At 40.5% G+C, this 22,075-nt stretch overlaps 3 protein-coding genes across 5 annotated transcripts in view; all 3 read right to left on the bottom strand.

Moving 5' to 3' along the window:
* Positions 1-1,884, bottom strand: part of kmt2ba (lysine (K)-specific methyltransferase 2Ba) — a 42,067-nt gene extending 40,183 nt beyond the window's left edge. For all 3 annotated transcript variants that reach the window (XM_084080207.1, XM_084080208.1, XM_084080209.1), the window contains exon 1: positions 1,464-1,884. In XM_084080207.1, the coding sequence (XP_083936333.1) occupies positions 1,464-1,775 (312 nt within the window). In that variant the 5' untranslated portion in view covers positions 1,776-1,884. The remainder of the gene's footprint in view (positions 1-1,463) is intronic.
* A 179-nt stretch (positions 1,885-2,063) lies between these two features.
* On the bottom strand, positions 2,064-8,178 carry LOC311061885 (uncharacterized protein). The gene is made up of 6 exons (XM_084080584.1): positions 8,124-8,178; positions 5,945-6,312; positions 5,357-5,602; positions 4,729-4,844; positions 3,823-3,966; positions 2,064-3,406 (listed from the first exon to the last, which is right to left on the bottom strand). Exons 2-6 carry the CDS (start codon positions 6,282-6,284, stop codon positions 2,738-2,740), a joined length of 1,515 nt encoding a protein of 504 aa, XP_083936710.1. The 5' UTR covers positions 6,285-6,312; positions 8,124-8,178; the 3' UTR covers positions 2,064-2,737.
* Positions 8,179-11,307: 3,129 nt separating this feature from the next.
* ndufv1 (NADH:ubiquinone oxidoreductase core subunit V1) lies at positions 11,308-19,754 on the bottom strand. Its single transcript, XM_084080266.1, has 11 exons — positions 19,658-19,754; positions 18,583-18,708; positions 17,843-17,925; positions 17,342-17,512; positions 14,935-15,118; positions 14,641-14,830; positions 13,107-13,319; positions 12,620-12,786; positions 12,344-12,425; positions 11,962-12,107; positions 11,308-11,630 (listed from the first exon to the last, which is right to left on the bottom strand). The coding sequence occupies exons 2-11, from the start codon at positions 18,703-18,705 to the stop codon at positions 11,550-11,552; spliced, it is 1,440 nt and encodes a 479-aa protein (XP_083936392.1). The 5' UTR covers positions 18,706-18,708; positions 19,658-19,754; the 3' UTR covers positions 11,308-11,549.
* Positions 19,755-22,075: the final 2,321 nt, after the last annotated feature.

Raw genomic sequence — 22,075 nt, 5'->3', positions numbered from 1 at the left:
CCAAACTCTAGTGAATCTCTATTCAAGCAGCAGATAGCCAAGACATAGCAAATTACTCCCACATCAACAGTCAAAAGGCAGTCATATTGTAAGCATGTTTTCACTCCATCTCACTCACATCCATTTCAAAGTGTGACTGACTAAACACCTCCAACAAAACCATGTAGCAGTGCTCCAAATCAGGTGAATGTATGTTACAGCTACCACAATCTGTAGGTTTAATATCAGCCTCTGACAATAAAACAGTCCAGGCTGAAGGATTCAAATGTCATGTCACACACATACCCCTCTTGTTATCATTATGGGGGCACCCAACTAAATATCAATCCCCAATGTAGCCTACTTGCTGCTGTTTATAAACAAACCTTAAGTAAAACCAAAAAGAATGTTACAGGCCTGGTGCCTTTCACTGTGGTTTCAGTTTAAGATATAAATGTTGCGTTATTTATTCAAGCTCATAGAGGGTATTGATGCCCACAATGCATCTACAATACAGGAACAAACCAAGGCCATAAACACTTGAATGCAAACATAATCCATGTGCACACAACTGTAAACATAGTTCCAACCAACGCAATTACTATTTTGGGTTACATGCCTATATTTGTGCCAAGGACTATACACAGAGCTATTGAAAGACTAGATGAAATTCTATTACAGCATATTGCTTGCAGCATGATGACATTTCTGGTAAACAGAAACACATACTCTGAATCCTGGAAAAGCCATAATTCAGAGTACGTTTAAAATTACGTTTAAGTTGACTTTGTTCAGTGTGTATATGGCTCAATTTAAACTTGCCCACACTGGAACGTCTTGAAAACGTTTGTTTATGACTCAATGCTGCATGGGAAGCCATATCAGCACATCGAGCAGTCAGCTGACAGGTGCAACGTAGATGGTACGTTAACCATCTATCGACATGATGATGGTGGCAGCGCGTTTACCACGATGACATTAAAGGGAACCCAACAATTGGCAGCCACTGTTGTGAGAACATGTCATTGCAGAGCATTGTAAAAGATTTGCACACAACACAAACTCGTATCCAAGACAGCTAACGTTAACTACCGCCAAATCTTCCGCCCCAAGTGTCATGCAAACAAATACTCCTCCAGAAACAGTGACAAACTTTCTCTGGTAAACTAGCAGCAGTAACGTCAAATGTATGTGTCTAGAATAACTTGTGTTACAGGGGGATTTACATGGGGCAAACCCTGCTGGTGGCTATTTGGGTGTATACTTACATACGCATTATGTGCAACCACTATAGTGGTATAATACGTATGTAAGTATACTCAAAAAAGCCCATATCGTGCAGGCCAGGGTGGATAAACAAGCCAAGTTTACCTATCCCTACAAAATGACTAAAAACATGTTGAAATGTCTTTTGTGCACGGTATGGGTGAAGAAAACCAATATTGCCATATTGGTTTGCTGACAAAGCGACGTTGCTTCCTCACCTCCTCGCTCCCGCTGGAGTCGAAGCCCACCTCTCTCTGGCTCCTATGCTTATCGGCCATGCCGAGGAGGCGTAGCAGTGACGGGTCTTCGCTCAACGCGAGGCTGATGTCTATGGGCCTCGGCCCTCCGCCTTCTGCCTCTCCCTCTGTGGACATTAACCTTCCGCGTCGCGAACGTTTCTCCGCCCGCAGCCGACAGCGAGATATACCCGGCCATGGTGGCCGTCCGGGGAAACGAGCCTTGAAATGTGGGTCGTGGGCTCTACCCGCGACATTAGCGGGAGGTGATAATCCGCCTCCCGATGCCGCCATTATTCACTCTGTCTGCAACAACAGCGATGGTGCGTCGGTCGTTTTCCAGCCTGCCTGCCTGCTGCTGCGCTATGAGGCAAGATGGAAAGCTCTTAAGGCGCGAGATAGAGGGAAGTACTGTTGCATCATGGGAACTGAAGTTTTGTATCTATTATACATTTTATTCTCAATGCATATCACCTGACCTGGATGGATTCAAGTTATTTCTTTTCATTAATAAACAGTAAACACATCATCCATGGCAAGTGTTTTACTCAGCCAACATATTTAATGGTCTCAAAGTTAGGAAAACAAAACAAATGATAAGACAATTTTGACAAGTTTATGATGAATTCGACCAGTTTAATTTTAATGCAACCATTTTCATTTTCGGAAGGAAATAATTAAGATTCTCAGGTTATACAAATGAAATTCTGCAGTGCAGAATTTAATCCATTCTTATCAGCGATTTATTTTGGATATAGTAAGTGTTATGAGCACCTACTGTAGGTAATAGGTAAAATGGTACACTTTAAACCTCCATCTCCCTAATTCATTAAACAAAACAGTACAGTTTAATGCAAAACACTCCCTCACTTGAAGGCACATTAGCCATCAGTTCTCTGCAAATAATATAAAAAGGCAAAGGAGCTTAGATGTAATATGGAAAGCAAACAGGAGCCATGCCCTAAAGCTCTCATGAATTTGCAAAACAAAATTTTAAATACACCAATATTGTTTTGTAACTTTCCAGGACCAAAATACTGATTCAGTCAGGTGAGCTGCATAATTCAAAACTCCTCACTCAAGTCTCTGCATTAAATCCCACCTATACCAACATTAATACTTGACTGACATTTCTTTAACTTTGGAGAAGTTCTTGAAACAGTCTTTTATCTTCCTTGGTCTTCTGGTGAGCATGTACAGTAGTTTGTTTGCTCTGAGGGACAAAACTCTTTACACAGGTGGGGCAGTGGTGTCACTCAAAGCTGTGAGCCTTGGCCATGTGTGCTTTGATCCATGCACAGGTGAGCCTTGCGAGGGTGAGGGGAAGGCCCATGTCTCTCCTTCCTATGGTCCCGGAGGGCTGCAACAGATGGGAACACGTCATCACAATCATCCTCGGGACATGGGATCTCGAGCTCTTCTTGCTTCTGCTGCTCCTCAGAAGGGAGCTCACATTGCGTTGCTCTATTACCCTCCTCATCTGCTCCTTCTTCAGGTTCCTTGATTTTCTGATCGGTGCCTGTCACTTTCTCGTCTGTGTTCTTAGGTGGGCGGCCGCGTTTTCTGGGTGGGGGATTGATGTGACAGGTCTTGTCTCCAGCCAAGCCAATCTTAGGGGGCCGTCCACGTTTAGGTAGATAGGTCTCGTCGCCAGCTAAGCACTTCTTGCGGGGACGGCCACGTTTTCTGCGAGGGACACAACAGGTCTCATCGTCAGCGAAGTTCTCCTGATGCTCCACAAGTGCTTTCTCCGTCAGGAACCTAATGTTGCATTTGCAGCAACGGTAGGCCTTGCCTTCCTCCACCTTCTGTAGGTGCATTGTAGTGCGGTGTCTGCGACGCCCAGTAATACTGCGGAATACCATGTTACAGTCTTGGCAGACATACTGCCGCAATCTGCATTCCAGTCGCCGGTGTGACATCACCTTTAGATGACACAGAAAGACACAAACATATGACACAAGGAACCAGAGAGGGTGACTGTCAATGTCACATATATTTTTTAGCAGACTCAATCTCAATCAAAGCCTCAATCTCAAAAGAGATTTTTCAGAATAACCCAGGTGTGCTATAACAAAATGCATTTTATGACAGGGTCATAAAATGTCCCCTGTCATAATCTGGGGACATTTCTGAATCTGAATCCAAATAATTGGATTCAGATTTTCATAAAATTTAGATTTCATACATACAAAAATCTTCCTACAAACACAAACACAATACTATTCAATTGTGAACAAACACATTTTTAGATCAACTCTGAAATGATCTTTCCTCAGTCTGTCAACTCATGCAATTAATCAAAGCTAATTGGCTTTGTGTGGCAGCGTTGTGCTCTCACCTCAGAGAAGGTGTGGAAGGTTGACTGGCAGTAGGAACAGCGAAATGGTTTATCTTCTGTACGGTGAGAGGCAGAGTGCTCAGACAGCTTGTCAGACGTTGAAAACCTCTTGTCACACGCATAGCATGTGAACACTGTATCAGTCTGTAGAAAGGAAAGGAAAACACAAACTTTAAATAAGGAAACTGAACTTTAATTTATACTTCATCGCACTTGCTTGAGCGACACCATCGTGCAACAAAGTATAAATTAGGCTTAAGCTTAAAGACATCACATCACTCCTATCCTAATGATTTTATAAGTTTGCTTCCGTTTCTTTTCTTCTGACTCGTATGTTGGTCAAAGTAATAGACTTGCGCACACCAGCGTTGAGGTGCTGTAGATATAAATATTAAGAAGGAGGCTGCACAGCTCGTAGCCACGATGCAAAAAATGTATTTATTTAAAATATACAGGAAACCAACGTTTTGATAGGATAGTCTTCCTCAGGGGTTTGACCCTCACCCTGAGGATGACTGCATTTTGGCCACAAGCTGTGTTTCTTTTTTTAAAGATTAGTTTTTGGGGCTTTTATGCCTTTATTTATAGAACAGTAGACTGACAGGAAATGGGGAGAGAGATAGGGAGTGACACGCAGCAAAGGCCGTCGGGATCGAGACTCGAACTCGCGACACACTGTCAGTCTGGCATTGCAGCCTAGGGTGCCTGGACCGCCTCGCTGCGGCCCAGGCCACGAGCTGTGTTTCTAATTAGTTTTTAAATTGTATTCACATAGTTATGTTGTGTGATTGAAATATTTAACTTGCCCAAATAGACTGGCCACACTTCCTTATGGGGATACGGTCGTCGGTATGTGCTTCACTGGGTGCAATAACCCCTAGTTTTTTATATTTTCCATTTCCACACCTTTTGTAGAAACAGCTTGTACTCTTCTTTGTGGCTCTTTTTCATGTGCCTCTCCCTCGCCTTGGGGTCACTGAAGGTGATGAAACACTGGAAGCACTGCAGACTATCATGTGGATCTGTGAACAAAATAATACACACAGATATACTGTAGCGGATGGAAACTAATAGACATTTTCACACTAGACAACATAAACATTCTAAATGGGTCCACATTTATTTCCTGTTGCAGTGATTGTGATATTAGCAGCGGACAGGAAATTTCCTTCCTCTTCTGCTCCTTCTTTAGGTTCCTTGATTTTCTGATCGGTGCCTGTCACTTTCTCGTCTGTGTTCGGTGCTAGGTCTCGTCGCCAGCTAAGCCAATCTTAAGGGGACGGCCAGGTTTTCTGCGAGGGACACAACAGGTCTCAGGAAATAAATGTGGTCCAAAGTTGTTTCCTAGCTATGCAATACCACTGTCAAGGTCAAGGAAAAGGAAATGGGGCAGCAGGCTGCTGGACTAATGCATCTGCATTCCACAACATTTAACTCGCCCCCTGTATTGTTTCAAGCCATTTCTATTCAAAAGCAGGAGTTGTAATCCTGAAAGAAAAAGGTACTATGCACATAGTGCTAGGTGAGTGCTTACAGGTCTGCTGAGCAGGAGTCACAGGCTTTGACTTATCGTTACATACTGGCTTCACAGGCTCAGACACAACGTTATATTCTGGGGTCACCGGGTCCGTCATAACATTATATTCTGGTGTCACAGGCTCCTGTTGTAGTAGATGTAGCTTGTACTCTTCCTTGTGGTTCTTTTTCATGTGTCTCTCCCATGCCTTGGTGTCACTGAAGGTGATGAAACACTGGAGGCACTGCAGACTATCATGTGGATCTGTGAACAAAATAATATACAAGCTTATAGCTTATTACAGCTAATAGACATTTTCACACTAGACAACATAAACATTCTAAATGGGTCCACGTTTATTTCCTGTTGCAATGTTTGTGATATCAGTAGCTAACAGGAAATAACTTAAGTTGTTCCCTACAATCCCTAGCAATGCAATTCCACTGACAAGGTCAAGGAAAAGGGGCAGAAATGTATTCACATTTCACATCATTTAACTCGCCCCCTGTATTGTTTCAAGCCAATTCTGTTCAAAGCAGGAGTTGTAATCCTGAAACAAAAATGTACATACAATATGTACATGCTGCTAGGTGAGTGAGTGCTTACATGTCTGCTGGGCAGGAGTCACAGGCTCCGACTTAACGTCATATACTGGCATCACCGGGTCCGTCATAACATTATATTCTAGTGTCACCGGGTCCGTCATAACGTTATATTCTGGTGTCACCGGGTCCGTCGCAACGTTATATTCTGGTGTGACAGGCTCCAACATAACGTCATATCCTGGCATCAGAGGCTCCAACTTAACGTTGTACTCTGCCATCACAGGCTCCGACTTTACGTTAAATAACGTTACTGGCGTAGTGTCCGGTGAGGTGGATATCTTTTGGTGGACATCACTCCCAACAACAACTTGCTCTATCTCCAGCAGTTCCATGCTGGTCATATCAGGGATGGCTCAACAGAGAAGAGAGCTGTAATTTAAGAAAACAATGCAGGCTATGAACAAATATGGTTTTCTTCTGCTAATAAGGTAATGTGTCCACAGTCCAGAAATTACTTGCAGAACAAAAAGGCTGTGTATCTGGCTGACACTGTACAGCCAATCCACTGTTGCTCATCTGTACATAATACAGTATATCCACTATATGCCCATATTACTGGTGATTATAGATTCTACATGATACTTATGCTTACATTTTAAATGTATTATTACATGATACTTAATGCCTATATTTTAAATCTACTATGACATGATACTTAAGCCTAGCCTATCTTAAATGTATATTTATTTGGTTCATACATCATTGCTATTGTCAGTCATGCAAGCCAGGCTAAACTTGGAATGTTCTTATTTTTAATTATTGTTGTACTTTTTTGTGTCCCTCCATGTATCTATGTTTCATGCCTACTGCGGTGCTGCTATGATAACCTTGGGATCAACACAGGTCTCTCTATCTCAGTGGTTCTCAACCTGTGGGTCAGGTACCCCCAGGGGGGTCCCCACATGATTTTGGGAGAGTCCCCAGATGACAGTGAAGTGACAATTTAAGGACTCAACAACAAAAAAAGAAAGAAATTAAAAAAAGACCATTACTGCATCAAAAGTAATCAACAAACTATACTATAAAAAGTAAAAACTAGTCAAACATTGGCCAAATTGTCAAATAATATAAGAAAGTGGCAAAACAAAACATTGAAAACAGCAGATCTACAAGTGAGCTTGTAGATCTGCTATTTTCACAATATTTATCTGTGGAACCTGCCTGGTCAAACTAAATGTAATGCCTCAACTCCTATAATTCCAAGTGCTTATCCAGGTGAGGGGACGGGACGACCCCAGTTCAAATATGATTATTTTGTGGGGTCACGGTCTGAAAAAATTGAGAACCACTGCTCTATCTAATGTAACGTTGTCCGCATACGATCATTAGGATATGATAGATAGCTATTTGTGCTAGTAAAAATACTAGGCTATTAGCCTATTACATAATCATAGGTTCATTTGTATTACTATTAATTCATGGCAACAACCAATTATAAGTATGTAAACGTAAAAATATAAGGGTTCAATTAATCAATAACGTTTTGTACTGTTACAATTACATAATGGCTAACTGTTAGCTCCATAGAATGGAAAAAAGGGTCCACACCAGTGTTGCCAGATTGTGTGAGAGAAATAAGCAACCAACCAGGTCTAAGAAAACGAGCCCAAAAAAAACTACTTAGGCCACATGAGCACTTTAAACCTATATTCACATTCGTTGCTAATGTGAATGTGTCGGGACTCGTGATGCAACGCTTTGTGAGCTTGTAGATCTGCTATATTTAAAATATATACAGCATCATCTTTTAAAAATTCTAAAACAAATGCTTCCTGTGGCACAAAACATTTTCATGAAAATATTTGACAATTTGAGGTTTAAATAATAATTATAATATTTGGAAGCAAGCCTAAATATTACACTTTAGAAACAAGCCCCACAAACGCAACCCGCAACTACCAATTTTTACAAGCAACTTTACAGAAAAATAAACCCAAACTCGCTTATAATAAGCCGACATGGCAACGCAGGTCCACACTCCACAAAGAAGTGGATCTGGCCCATGAGCTACCGTGACATTATTGTGGGTTCTACAGTTGCAAAAACATAAATAAACAGCATATATTATAATGCATTGTGCTATTTTTTTAGGTCGCAGAGCAATAAATCACCACGCATTTTGAGCTACAAATCACATGAAATAATGTAATCAATTCCAAAACACATCATCAGTTGCTTACCATTTATTGAAGCATCCATCCACCGGATGAAGCCGCTGTCGACGTTTTACCCGAGTCACGTGACCGAGGAAAGATTGGGTGCATTCGTTTATGTTTATGAATGGGCACCCGGGCGGGAATTTTACTGTCGATTTTAAACAGGCAGTCCAGAATAACCAGTGGTGGGAAATGTACTCACATGTTTTTCTTAGGTAAAAGTAACAATACTGCAATGTAAAAAAAATGTATTTGAGTAAAAGTACAAAAGTATTGGTATCATGTGTGTACTTAAAGTACCAAAAGTAGAAAGTATGCTGATCATTATGCAGATCGCAGAATGTCTCATTTCACAAGTTTTCAAATGTATAAGAAAATATCAAATCTACAAGCTCGCTTGTAGATTTGATTAATTAATGCGGATTTTGATTAATTAATTAATTAATTAATGCTGATACCCCCCCCCCCCCCCCTGTCCTTGTACATATCTTTTCCCCCCCTTTTTTTATTTTTTTTGTTGTACATAGTGTTTTTTTGCTGTTTTTCTGTAATGATAATTCGAACTGTGGTGCCATGTCTATGAATTGAATACCAAGGCCCTCATTGGAAACAAGTCCGCAAGGACATTTATGAACGGACCTGTTAGACATAGTATTTTAAATGTAACTGTGCTGTTTTACATTTTTTGCCTAATAAAATATTCAATCAATCAATCAAAATTGGACATACTCCAGTAAAGTAAAAAATACCTCAAAATTGTACTACGTAGGCCTACAGCAGGCTACTTGAGTAAATTTATAGTGTCTTTCCACCACTGGCAGAGGCTTAAACCGAGTGCACCCATTGACGACTCTAGTGTGAAGTGTTGATTGATTGATTGATTGACTGATTGAATACTTTATTAACAGTTTGCAAAGACAAACAGGGTAGTACAGTACAGTTCAATTCAAGGTCTGTTAAGAGGATTTTAAACCCAAGAAAGCACAATGCCGTGTTTCAATTGGGGTCCTTTGCACTCAATTCATCGAAAAAAAGTGTGAATCCGTGAATGATCCACATCCTTTTTAATTTCAATTTGAACCCGCATACCTTTCGTTCAGTTGATTTTCAATTTGATGAGATTTGTATCCACATTTGTATCAACTTGTAGCAATTGTAGAAATATTAGATTAAAAAATAATGTGTATTTGGTCCCCCATTTTTAAGCCTACAATAAATGTAAATATATAAAATACCATATTAAATATTATATTAAAAAAGGGAGCCATGGCACTCAGACATACAGTTACTGTAAATACTGTAAAATCCAATAAAACGTCTAAATCCAATTAATATGGCAGTATAGGCCAGGCCTACAATTCAATAGCTACTACAGCCGATGGTTTGTAGGTCTGCATGATGATATCGGAGTCCAACCATCTACGTTGAGACATGTAGGCTACAGTTGGCTATACTAGGCTATAAGGTCAGTAGGTCACCCCTTGTGACCATATTTACATTTTCATGGTTACTGTTTTATATTTTGAAATTTCACTGTAGGACAAGTTGAGATGCAGCATCTCCTTTTCGAGGAGGTCCTCAAAGCACAACACAAAACAAGAAAACAATCCAAAAACAGAACGAAACATATCAAGGACAAAGGCTCTTCCATCATCTCAAACCCCACTACATCAGTATACTAGTATCCTTAGAAATTCTTTAAATTTAAATAAAACAAAATAAGACATATACATCAATGCAATTAAACAAACATGATGCCAATATAGAATAATCTTAAAAATAAAATAGATAACTATAAATAGCCTACAATCAGAAAAAGGAACAGCTAGGTGTAAGGTGTACCAGCAAATAAGTCTTATTAAAAGAAGAAATTGATCTAAGTGACATGGGCCAATTAGTTGCTCAAGTCTGACTTTCTTTGAATTTAAAAGCACTTTTGCTGGCCCTCATAGCTGAAAATAAAGCATTATGTAAAATGCAAGGGGGAAAACGGAATATCTGTCTATCGCATAGGTCTACTAACGCCTTTGCTTTCTGTAATCCCGAGATTACTTGCCTCAATCTGGACAGCTACCCTGGCTGGGACCATCCATCACGACAGGAGCCGGCATCAGTGCACAAAAGTGGAAAAGATTACAAAATCTCTGTTTCGGCTGGGGCCCGAAAGGCGGAGATACAGGCCAGTGTGTTGCAGCGACTGATGGAGAGGGGTATCCTGGAACCGTCAGAAAAAGCAGCAGCGGTAAGTACATCTGGGGGTGCAGCTGATTGCCCGGAAAAAAGCAAAAGACAACCCTCCCTTATTTCAGTTCTCAAGCTATAGAACAAAGAGTGTTATAGGCTACACCACCACAGCTGCAGCCTATCTATATCCTATGACTAGGCCTACTCCTCGCATTCCAAGCTGCTTATCTATATAGATAACACAATTAGCAATGAATGCAATACAAAATTATATAATTTCACCTATGGAGAAAATAAATGTTGCAGAAGAAAGAAGAAAAGAGGTCGCACAGCTCGTAGCCATGATGCAATAACTTTTTTTTCTTTCTCCAGGGGGACCCTGAACTCTCTCCCTGTGTGTGTGTGTGTACTTCTATTCCAGGGGCAAATATTGTACTTTTTATTATACTACATTTATTTGACAGCTTTAGTTATTTTGCAGATTCAGATCATTAATACAAATGTTACATTATTACATCTAATTATGTACTTTATAAAAGCTACCCAACAGTAAAACGATCTCCATTTTAACCAGCCACAATATATAGGCTAATGAACACTAGGCATTCTTCATGATAGCCTATTTGTACTTTTGCTATTTATGTTTTGATGCTAATACTTTTGTACTTTCTCTTAAGATTGTGTATCAATGAGGCCAAAGTATTTTTTACACAGTGGTAATGTTAGCATCTGCATAGTTCTTCCACTGCTGAGTTGAACGATTAATATACATATTTTCAGTACAATCTTCCGACACATTCTAAAACCCATAGACTAATTGTAGGCTCCAAGCTCAACCCACTGTTGGTGAAAATACAAATGTCTTTGATAAAGTATAAACAAACCAAAACAATTATAGCCTAAAAATAGATTAAGTATATTATATACATATGATATAATGTTATAGTCAAATAGATCACGAAGAGAATAACAAAGAATCCAAACTTTAACCATACTTCAACAAAAGGAAGAAAATGCCAGTAGCTCAAGATGAAGGGTCGTTTTAATCATCATTTGAGAGTATTAACACAATGTATGTACAACAGGTGAAATCTAAACCTAAGGTAAGGTTCATAGAACTTTATTTGTGAGTTCAGACAAGGCAGATACAGGAGCACAAAACATCACGATGAGGTGTCACACAATGCTTCTTGTTTTAAATAATTATTGGGGTGTATAAGGTCATGAGGCTTAAGAACAAGGCCAGGGGGTGGCGAAATAACGCATTTAAGCCCGAGCCTGTTGTTTCTGCGCCTGGAAGTCAGCAATTCGGCTTTCCATCACAGGTCTGAAGTGCCTGATCAATCCCTGGAGAGGAAAAGAAAGAGTGAAATGAGAGCTCCAAGCTTAAAATAATCATTTTGTCCATAGCATTTTGATTTATTGTCATCTTTTAAATTGTAATATCCCCTATGCCAGTGTATGAAAGTTGACCTTTTTGGTATTAGTCTGCATTTTCATGTTTTATATTGAAGCACGTTTTTCATTAATGTATCATAAATAGTTAGCCTGCTTTCTCTTTAGCTGAGGGAGTCCATTATTCTGGCGAGGGTCGCACAACTAAGTTATGCATGGCCTGGGCTACAATATTTTAATTGTTTGCTTCAGTAAAACTAGTGTCCATGGAAACTGTACTTACTTGCACGGGCCATGCAGCGCCGTCACCCAGGGCACAGATAGTGTGGCCTTCGATCTGCTTACTGATCTCCCAGATCATGTCGATCTCTGCCGGCCGTGCGTCGCCTCGCACAAAACGCCACATCATGTTGTTCATCCAGTCCACTCCTGTAAACGGTCAACAGAAGAAAGAGAGACATTTTGAGATTTGTCAGTGTCCCCCATTAATCTGTTGGTATTAGGATACCAAACATGATAACAACCAGCCATCACAATCATGTAAAATCCAGACTCCTCTGTATTTGTATAGCAGCAACTAAACGGGGATGAATATAAAACCAAATCTAAAATATTGCAATACCGCTGCATAACTGTTGAGAGGAAATAGCACAATGACTCCTTACCCTCCCTGCAAGGTGTGCACTGTCCACAGCTCTCATGTTTGTAGAACTCAATCAGGCGTGCAATAGCTTTGATAATGTCCGTCTGCAATGACAAAGCGGCCATACTGCTGTAAATATGTACCAATTGGAAGGAGCAGGTAAAAATGTTTAATAGCTGTACATGAATTTGGCGTGGGAGTGTGGGTGCAGAACATCTCTACACTCAGTAACGTAAACACATACTGTCAACAGGATATCATTTAATGTAGCATGATTGTCTACAGGTGGCAAACTCACAGATTTGTCCATGACAATGAGAGCAGCTGTGCCCAGGCCGGTCTGGGCTTGTAAGAGGCCATCAAAGTCCATGAGCACTTCTTCACACACATTCTTGGGAATAAGGGGTGTGGAAGATCCACCCGGGATCACGCACAGCAGGTTGTCCCAGCCGCCACGCACTCCACCTGAGACAGTAACATACATTTTAACCAAAGGTAAACAATCAAAATTACATTTTCTATTCAGCTGATATTTGGTTTGTTAAAGAGGAGGATGGTGCTGCCATTAAAAAAAAAATATATATATATATATATATATATATAACCTGTCCACTAGCTGTTGTCAACCAGGTTTTGGAAATGTACATGCAATCTATTAGTATCTATAGCATTTTCAAAAACACAAGTGATTTCAACACAACATGAATTTCTGAAGCTGGTTTCTTCCAGTAATACCATGTTAGATTGCATCAATCTCAACACAGCCATTGTAACATTTTATGTACCGCAATGCCTCTCGATGAGGTCTCTCAAAGGGACAGACATCTCCTCCTCCACTGTGCAGGGGTGGTTAACGTGGCCAGAGATGTTGAAGAGTTTTGTGCCAGAGTTCCTTTCTCTGCCAAATCCCAGGAACCAGGAGCCTCCGCGACGACAAATGGTCGGCGCCACGGCAACGGTTTCCACATTGGCAACAGTTGTTGGGCAACCAAAAACACCTTTAATACAGAAACATGGCAGGGGTTATTATTAGATATAGGCACAAAGATTGAAATGGCAATAGTGATTGTGCTGTATTTCAAAGTGACTTTCTCTCCTGTTTGAATTAATACAGTGGTTTTCTAAATGTGAGGTGAGAGAGGTGAGGTGAAAGGGACAGCTGGCAACAACGGTTGCGATGTTTGGTATTATCTTTATAATATCAATTACAAATCCAACGTACACACAATGGAACGAGGAGCAGTTCTTATTTTCCTTCTCATTTATTACCACTCTCCTACAGACCACTCTTTTATCTGTAACTTGGTTTAACTGTGCATGTGTACATTAAAATGTGTCAGTGGCAAGACTTAAGGTGGCATAGCAAATTTCTTCTTGATCAGTAGAACCGGACTCATTGTTAGTTCCTTGGTGAAACAACCACCCCTTATCCATACAAGCATTGAGGAAGTAGTATGTAGCGACTACTTCTTAATATTTCTTTCTCCCAATATTTGAAACCCTTTAGAAGTAGGTGCTATGAGGCTGAGCTTCGGCAGGAACTGTGTGACGCGTTTCCAAACAAAACCAGAAAACATATTGCTTTTAAGGTGATTTATTAATACAAAATAATAATGTTCAAAAATGTTGTACTGAAGATTAGGTGAATGAAACTGAAGACAAAAACTCCAAATGCCCTAAACGTATAAAACGGTTAACAGAAAATATTGAGCCTAGCTCACCCCCATTCTCTCACTGAATGCCCAGCAGCCTGAGACACACAGCTGAAATAAACTAAAGGTAATGAGCAGACACACAGCAGGCGCTAATCACTCAATTACTATAGGAAGTGGGACATCAAAACAAGGCGTGGGAAAAACCAAACAAAAATAAGATCAAACAAAATATACATTTTGGCTCCTACATAGTAGTTGAAATAGTTAGGTAGAGAGGCTGTCTAAGTATCAGATGTCTAGGTATCAGAAGGTACCCGGTTCGCCCGCTGACCTTGGTCTATGTGTTCACATTTCTGTGTTGTCACTTTTGTTGAATCCTACTGACACTGCCAGTGAGGAGCCCCCACCGGGAGGACGTAGAACCTTCGTCCTACTCCTCCTGCCCAACACTCGCTGCCAACAGGTGCCGCCCCAGCCCGTAGGATAACGTGCAGTGACAATTATCACCCTCCTATTTGTGTACTATTATATTTATTATTAAATAGGGAATCACAATACCAATGATTGTAGCTTAATAATAGTGATGTTCTTCTCAGCAGGGACAGTTATAATAAACCGATAAAAAAAAAGTCTATCAACTTTGCTCAACCTTCCATGAACTCACCCACGTCAGCAGGAAATGGGGGCTTCAGGCGGGGCTTTCCCTGCTTGCCCTCCAAGGACTCGATGAGAGCAGTCTCCTCTCCGCAGATGTAGGCTCCGGCACCACGCACCACAAATACATCGTAGTCAAAGCCAGAGCCGCAGGCATTCCTGCCAATCAGCCCAGCAGCATAGGCCTCATTGATAGCAATCTAAGGAAAGAGCGAGGGGCAAAAAGTTATTTTTTCCATGTCCCATTTTGATATACAAGGTTTCCGCCCGACAGCAACTACATGGAAATGTAAACTTTTCTTACTTGCAGGTTGGACGACTCGTTGTAGAACTCTCCTCTGATATAGATGTAGGCAGCACGGGCCCCCATGGCCCTGCCGGCAACCAGGCAGCCCTCCACCAGCTTGTGAGGGTCGTTACGCATGATCTCTCTGTCCTTACAGGTGCCAGGCTCTCCCTCATCGGCATTCACCACCAAATACTTAGGCCTGAACAACGGATGGTAAAAGGGTTGGGGGAAAAAAATCACTACTGGCATTCACAGGCATTCATTTCCATCCCTAGTTGAATTCATAAAAAAACATCAAAGGAAATGACTAAAAACATTGTTAGAACTGCACAATTAATAACGGCAGAATACTCTTCATATTCTTTCCTTGGATACCACTTTCTAATACTGGTTTGTCAGTCCTACCAGGCGGTTAACTGCATTCACATTGTGTCCTTCAGGGGACGGCAAGGAAGTTTAGGCCAATCTTCTTTAAGCCAGTAGATGGTGGGCCAGAACATAATCAATGGCTAATTTAAGAAGTAGAACTTGCGACAGGCGGCCTATATACACTAAATTGCTATAGAGGTAATAACGATTTGTGTGGTATAAAGGTATACTGATAAAACTGTGTGTGCAATAAAAATGTGCAGGTGCAGACAGAAATACACCACATCCATAATGCTATGGAGACCAACTCCAGCTTTAATGGCAGTGCCTTGGTCAAGGGCAATTGCCAATTGCAGAAGTATTAGTCTGGGAGGCATTGCCTCGGAGTTTGGACAGCGGGGGCGCGGCCACTGCGTTGTGATTCAAATCAACAGCCAATGAAGAATAGGGGGCGGGATCCACATGCAGTGGGTGTTGCATCTAAATAGGATCGACGGGAAGCAATTTCCCCTTGAGAAATTTCGACCGCCATTGTTGTGTACTGCTGTTTGCCTCTCGTCGGACTTTTTAGACGAGTTGCAACCGGTAAGAGGCGTGTCCGCTCAGATTCAGAGCGTGACGTACATCCCGCCCACAAATACAGGGGGTTTGGCCCAGAAGTTCCTCGCCGAGCCGGCGAAAACTTCTGGGAACTCAGATTACAGAAGTATGTACATGGCATGCATATCTTTTGGTGTGGGAGGAAACCCACGCAATCACATACTCCTTCTATTGGAACTGAGACAAACAAGAGCTCTCTCAAAGTTCAAGGTCTCTCTTTAGATGTGGAAAGAAACAGTGTTTTCTTTTAAAGGCATGATGACTGCTCACTCTGCTTGCAGGTATGCTGCATCGCACCCCACCCTACCCCACAGGACCCAGTACGGCCCTCCAAGCCCCAAAGCCAGCAAAACACTCAACCTGCTGGCCAAGAGAAAGTCATCCAAAAATCCTCAAAAATTCTGAAAAGTTAAGTTGACAACAGAGAATATATAGAATGGAAATAGAACTATATATTCATCCTACCAGGTTTCAACAAAGCCATTGTGACTTATCTGCCCACAGCCTATCTATTGATTGCATGAGGAGTTCAGCACCACAGTACACCCTGCTGACAATTTGTTGTTGTCTGTGCCTGTCATCCAACAATAAATGCACAAAATCTCTGTCAGTATGTCCGTCTGTAGTTCACGTATCTCGAGAACCATCTGTGCCCGGCGTTGAGTTGGTTGGATACGCAGTTATCCAAAACCGCTAATCCGACCAATACGCCAATTTAATCTATATATATCTATATATATATATATAGAGAGAGGGGTAGGTATGGAGATCCAGTTGTCCAGAACCACCGATCTGACCAATATGTCTAATTATGGGTAAGCCTATATATAGGCCCGACTGACTATAAAATCGGTGTGCGTATCGCAGAGGAGCCGAGAGAGTGATGTGCCGAGCGGGAAGTCGCCGGATCAGCGGATCTCCAAAAAATATATATATCATCAATAGGACTACTGGCCTAGACTCCATATTTGGCCATGCCTGAAACAAAACTCCATATTATGACCATGAAAGGGACGGACAGACAGGTACGACGGGTACTCTGACAATGGGTACAATGGTATTGCATAACTAGGTGGGACATGCTATTCCAACCATTATTGAAGTTGCAGTGTGCTCTATTGACACCAACGTTGGTGTCTATGCCGGTAGAGTGTACTTCTGTGGCTTCATGCGCTTGGTGAGCAACTTCATTGAAATTAATAGGTGGGGGCGGGGCCGTCCTTTCTCTAAATTAAAACTGATTCCAACATGGATCGTTCCCGACTTGCATCGTTTCCGTGTGGCCGTAGGCCGGTGCCGTTCGTCTAGTATTGTAAATTATTGATTAAAATGTAGATCCCCATATATGGGCATGAGATCTCCATATATGGGCATATTACGTTTGTGACCTCTACCCACCACAATAATTGCACAACAGCACCCTGATGTGTGTTTATTAATTTTCATGGCTGACCTGCCATCACTGGGCTTGTTCATGAAACTCCACTTCATGCCAGTAGGAAAACCAGCTCCGCCTCTGCCACGGAGGCCAGACCCCTTGATCTCGTTGAGGATCCAGTCCACCCCCTTAAGCAGGATCTCCTTGGTCTTGTACCAGTCTCCTCGTTTCATTGCTCCCTTCAGCCTGAAAAAAACGAGAGGGGATGAGAGGGGTGTCTTGGCCAATTAACATGCGACAGACCAAGACGCAAAGTCACATATTCAAATGTTTGTCTTAATGTACCTCTTTACTGAGGTGAGTGCATACTTGCGCTTGGAACTTTTACTATATATGCAATGAGTGTAATATAATTTTATACAATAATGTACAATATTAAAGATATAGGGAGATCTCCATTTATTGTCATTTTTCAAATATAGAGGCTTTACTCTTTTTCCTGTGCTTCATCAAATACAGACATTACACTTTAGATTAAAAAGAAAACACCACATGAAAATGTATCAGCTGTGTTACCTCCAGTCATGACGACCATAAAGGTTTGTGAAAATCCTGTCCTGGTCTGCCAGAGGGCCATATGTTGTCTTCTTGGGTGCATCCTTCAGAAAACAGAGAATTTGAAGACGAGTCAGATTTATTGGAATCATTCATAATGTGGATTTATTACTAAGTGAAAACAGTCTAGGCTATACCACTGTTTTTCATCCAGTGGTCCATGACCATGACATAATTACAGGTGGCTGTTTTAAATATGGAAAAAAGAAAAGTAAGTTAAGTTTTAAAAGCAGCAGCTTCAAATAACTTTTTTCAAATGACTTTTTTCTAAGTTGCATGACATTGGCATGCAACTTAGAATAAATCTGGCTTTAACCCATGTAAGGCGGGAACCCCTATTTGTAACAATACCTTTCAAGACGGGAACCCGATTTGGGGTTGTTGTTGCTATGTATATAGCAACATACATTTTTCATAATTTTTGAATAAATATTTGAAATTTTTCAGAAAACTTAGGTCAGGATTTAGAAGGCGTTTTTAGAATCGGCCTCAGGTCTAAATGGATTAAGATCAGTAATGTTAAATATTAATACAAACGTTTTAATAAAATAAAAATGACTGTGTTATGCCATCTTACAAACGAAATAAATTGTTGTGGGATGGTGGGGTGGTCTTTGAGGAAGTATGCTAGTGGCCCAGGTGCATAGCTCAAAAAAGGTTGAGAACCACTGGTATGGGTTATTTTCAGTCATGTACAGTACCTGAGTTGCTGTACTGTTGAATCTTGTGATTGCAGTCACCCCGGCTTGACTGACAGCAGCTGGGACGCGGACCACCGCGCTCACAACTGCCCGAGATGCACGCGCCCGAGTTAACGACAGCATCCTCTGCAGAAAGACAAAGAACATACAATGACAACTGTTGCCACGCATTTGATTATAGGCATGTCTTAAGTAGCTATATAAATACAAAGAACATACAATGACAACTGTTGCCACAGATTTGATTAGCAATAGTAGCAATATTGTATCTTAATAGGAGTCTGTTTTAAAAATTGATCCAAGGCTATCACCACACCAACACAAATATAATAACACAACGACTGCAACTGAGAAGTAGTGTACAATTTAGGCATTTATAGACGCTCTTAATCCAGAGCCATTACAGTAAGCAAGGACAACACAAGGCAATACATCAAATGCATAGCAATAGTAATCTAGGATCATAGGTAAACCAAGAACCTATGAATCAGACTAACAGTAGAATATCCATTATACACACTGCAGATGTCAGGTCAACAATGACCTGGCCCATGTCTACATAACATTCTAACATTCCACCAAATGTACAATTTAATACCAAACTATATATGCTGGATATTCTAAAAGGAACGATTGCATGTTCAAAGCATTGTTTGGTGTGACTTGAGACAGAATAACCTCAGGAGTAAACTGCAGAAAGCTTCAAGTAACCTACGTTACATATCAGCTGTTATGTCAGAGATGACTTCACTGTCCACAGCAAACGTCAGCAAAGCTCGCTATTGACTTGATCATGTTGTGTTGTATTATCACACAGTATAGTATGAAAAGCAAATGACATGGCATGTCTGGGCCGTAGGCACCATACTTTAACAGTACAGCAACAACTAATAGTACACAGTCCGATATGACCTCCATGCTCACAGAATGCTAACGTCGCTAGTTAGCGGCTAACACACAAGAGCCACAGATTAGACACAGAAATCACATTACATGTAAGCGTCCATGACATTTCATCCAGTTCATAGTGTTGCTTTTACGAGTGAATGTTTTGATTTGCACCCAAAAGTCTTACCTTCGCTTAGTTCTGACTTCTTCTTCTACTTCTACAGCAGCTCTCAGCTCTGCCTCTGCTCTGTCCCGAGCTAATAGTCCCTGTTGCCAAATTCTGCGAGAGAAATAAGCAGCCAGGTGTATGAAAACAAGCCTACACGAGCACTTTAAACCTTAGCTCTGGTTCAGAGCGCTCTGAACCAGAGCTATTTAAACCTGTACATTAGCTATTTGAAAATGTTGCCAATAGCCAATGTACAGATTTGGAAAACAAAATTTGTAAAATTTGTAAAAACGGATTGGAAAATAGCCGCTGTATAAGCTCACAACGCGTCGCGAATACGATCTTGAAATGAAAAAGTTAAATGTTTGGAATATGTTTGAGATTTTTTTTCAGACGCGGAGAAATACATTTATTTTGGGAGTCCTTGACATGCATGCAAATGTTTGAGAAGGTTTAAACAATTGTTTAAACGACAAAAATTGGAAGCAAGCCCAGTTAACTACACTTGAAAAACAAGCCCCAAAAAAACGCAACCCGCGCAACGACTACCAATATTTACAAGCAACATTACAGGAAAACAAGTCCAAAGTCGCTTATAATAAGCAGACATGGCAACACTGCGGTAACGTTACAAAACGTAGAACGGAAACAGTAGCTGACTGTCCGTCTGCCCAACCGGATGCAGACAATCGTCAACAAACAAACCGTGTCGCTTACAAAATACCTTTATGAGGCAATATTGTATATATATAATTAATACATGAATTAATACAAAATACATTAAATAATGAATCATTAAAATACAATTCTATTCATTAAATATAAATATAACTAAATTACATTTCAGACATCCATGGGCAAGAAACATTTGCGGAAAATAACCGCGTGGGTGCGCTGTTGCACTCTTTAGATTACACAAACTTGAGAGAACCACACATAACAGCCCTTGATCATTCACCAGTGGTCGAAAAGTACTCACATTTTCTACTTAAGTAAAAGTATCAATACTGCAACGTAGAAATACTCTGTTACAAGTAAAAGTCCTGAATTAAAAATGTACTTGAGTAAAAGTACAACGGTATTGGTATCAAAATGTACTTAAAGTACAATTTTAAAGTACTCATTATGCCGAATGTACAGTGGCCCCAACTGCAGTACCTATGAATGGCCAGCATGTCCAATGCGCTTCAATGCAACCACTGGGTAACTTCTGGGGGCTTGAGAATGGCTCATTTCACAAGTTTTCAAATGTATGAAATGTCAAAAAATCCGACCGAAATGTATAGAATTTCAATCGGATTTTTAGAACACTTCAGCCCTATACAGTATAGGGCTGAAGTGGTTACAGGCTATGTTTTCAAAATCTACCAAGTAACTAATAACTAAAGTTTTCAAATGAATGTAGTGGAGTTTAGTAAATGTACTTGTTACTTTACGCCACTGTCATTCACGGTTCATTTTGAAAGAAGAAAGGCTGTACTAATCATTGGTGCCTAATTTCTAATTAATTTCTGTGCAGTAGGCCTACGTGGTTGCCCTGGTAGAGTTAGTAAAACATTGGAAACATTTTAAATTGCTGTAACTTGTTTACAAGACAAAATCTTATTTCTTCGTTCTAACTTAGAAGATAAAAAAATGACCATTCTAGCATTGGCCTCATGACACATGTTTGTGTGTGTGTGTGTGTGTGTGTGTGTGTGTGTGTGTGTGTGTGTGTGTGTGTGTGTGTGTGTGTGTGTGTGTGTGTATGTGTGCGTTTGTGTGTGGGTGGGCGCGCGCGGGTGCGTGCGTATGTTCACGAGCAGTTATTGGTCCTTCAAATCAGCATCATAGAGAAATAAGGGGCAAAAAGCAGTACATTTACACTTACTTTAGCCTTCAATAAAATATGTGAACTTGAGAAGTTGAAACATGAAAATGGTAAAGCACAAATTATGAACAGTTTATGTGTGTATTAGATAAAAACCAATAGCCTTCAACACATGTTTATAGTCCATTCACAGTGATATTTGCATTTATTCAGAGAAACAATATTTCATAGGCTATGATGGAGGGAAAACCTAAAATTACCTGAGATTATCAGTCTGTATTTGAATAATTGAATCTACTACAAATCCATGAAAAGACTATACTAAAAACACAAAAAGGTTTGAAACAGTGATGAGAGACCTTTCGGTTGCTTGGCTCAGTCAATATAGTCTTATTACACAAATGTTTATCAGTCTACAGGTGATAATCTCATTCTGATGTTTCCATCTGATTTTGTGAAGAACATACAGATCTTTGGCATTGTGTGGCAGCCAGCAAACACAATGTAGTGAAATTCCATCTTTTGAGTGAACAACCTAAAAAACTCATATGAACTCAGATTACATTTAATAATTTAATAATAATAATGTGCATTACATAATGACATTTTCTTTTTATTGCTTTAGG

The sequence above is a fragment of the Gymnoscopelus microlampas genome, assembly GCF_963454915.1.
Source record: "Gymnoscopelus microlampas genome assembly, chromosome: 15".
Classification (NCBI taxonomy): Eukaryota; Metazoa; Chordata; class Actinopteri; order Myctophiformes; family Myctophidae; genus Gymnoscopelus; species Gymnoscopelus microlampas.
The sequence above is the reverse complement of the archived record's forward strand: the minus strand, read 5'-3'. Positions and strand labels throughout refer to the sequence as shown.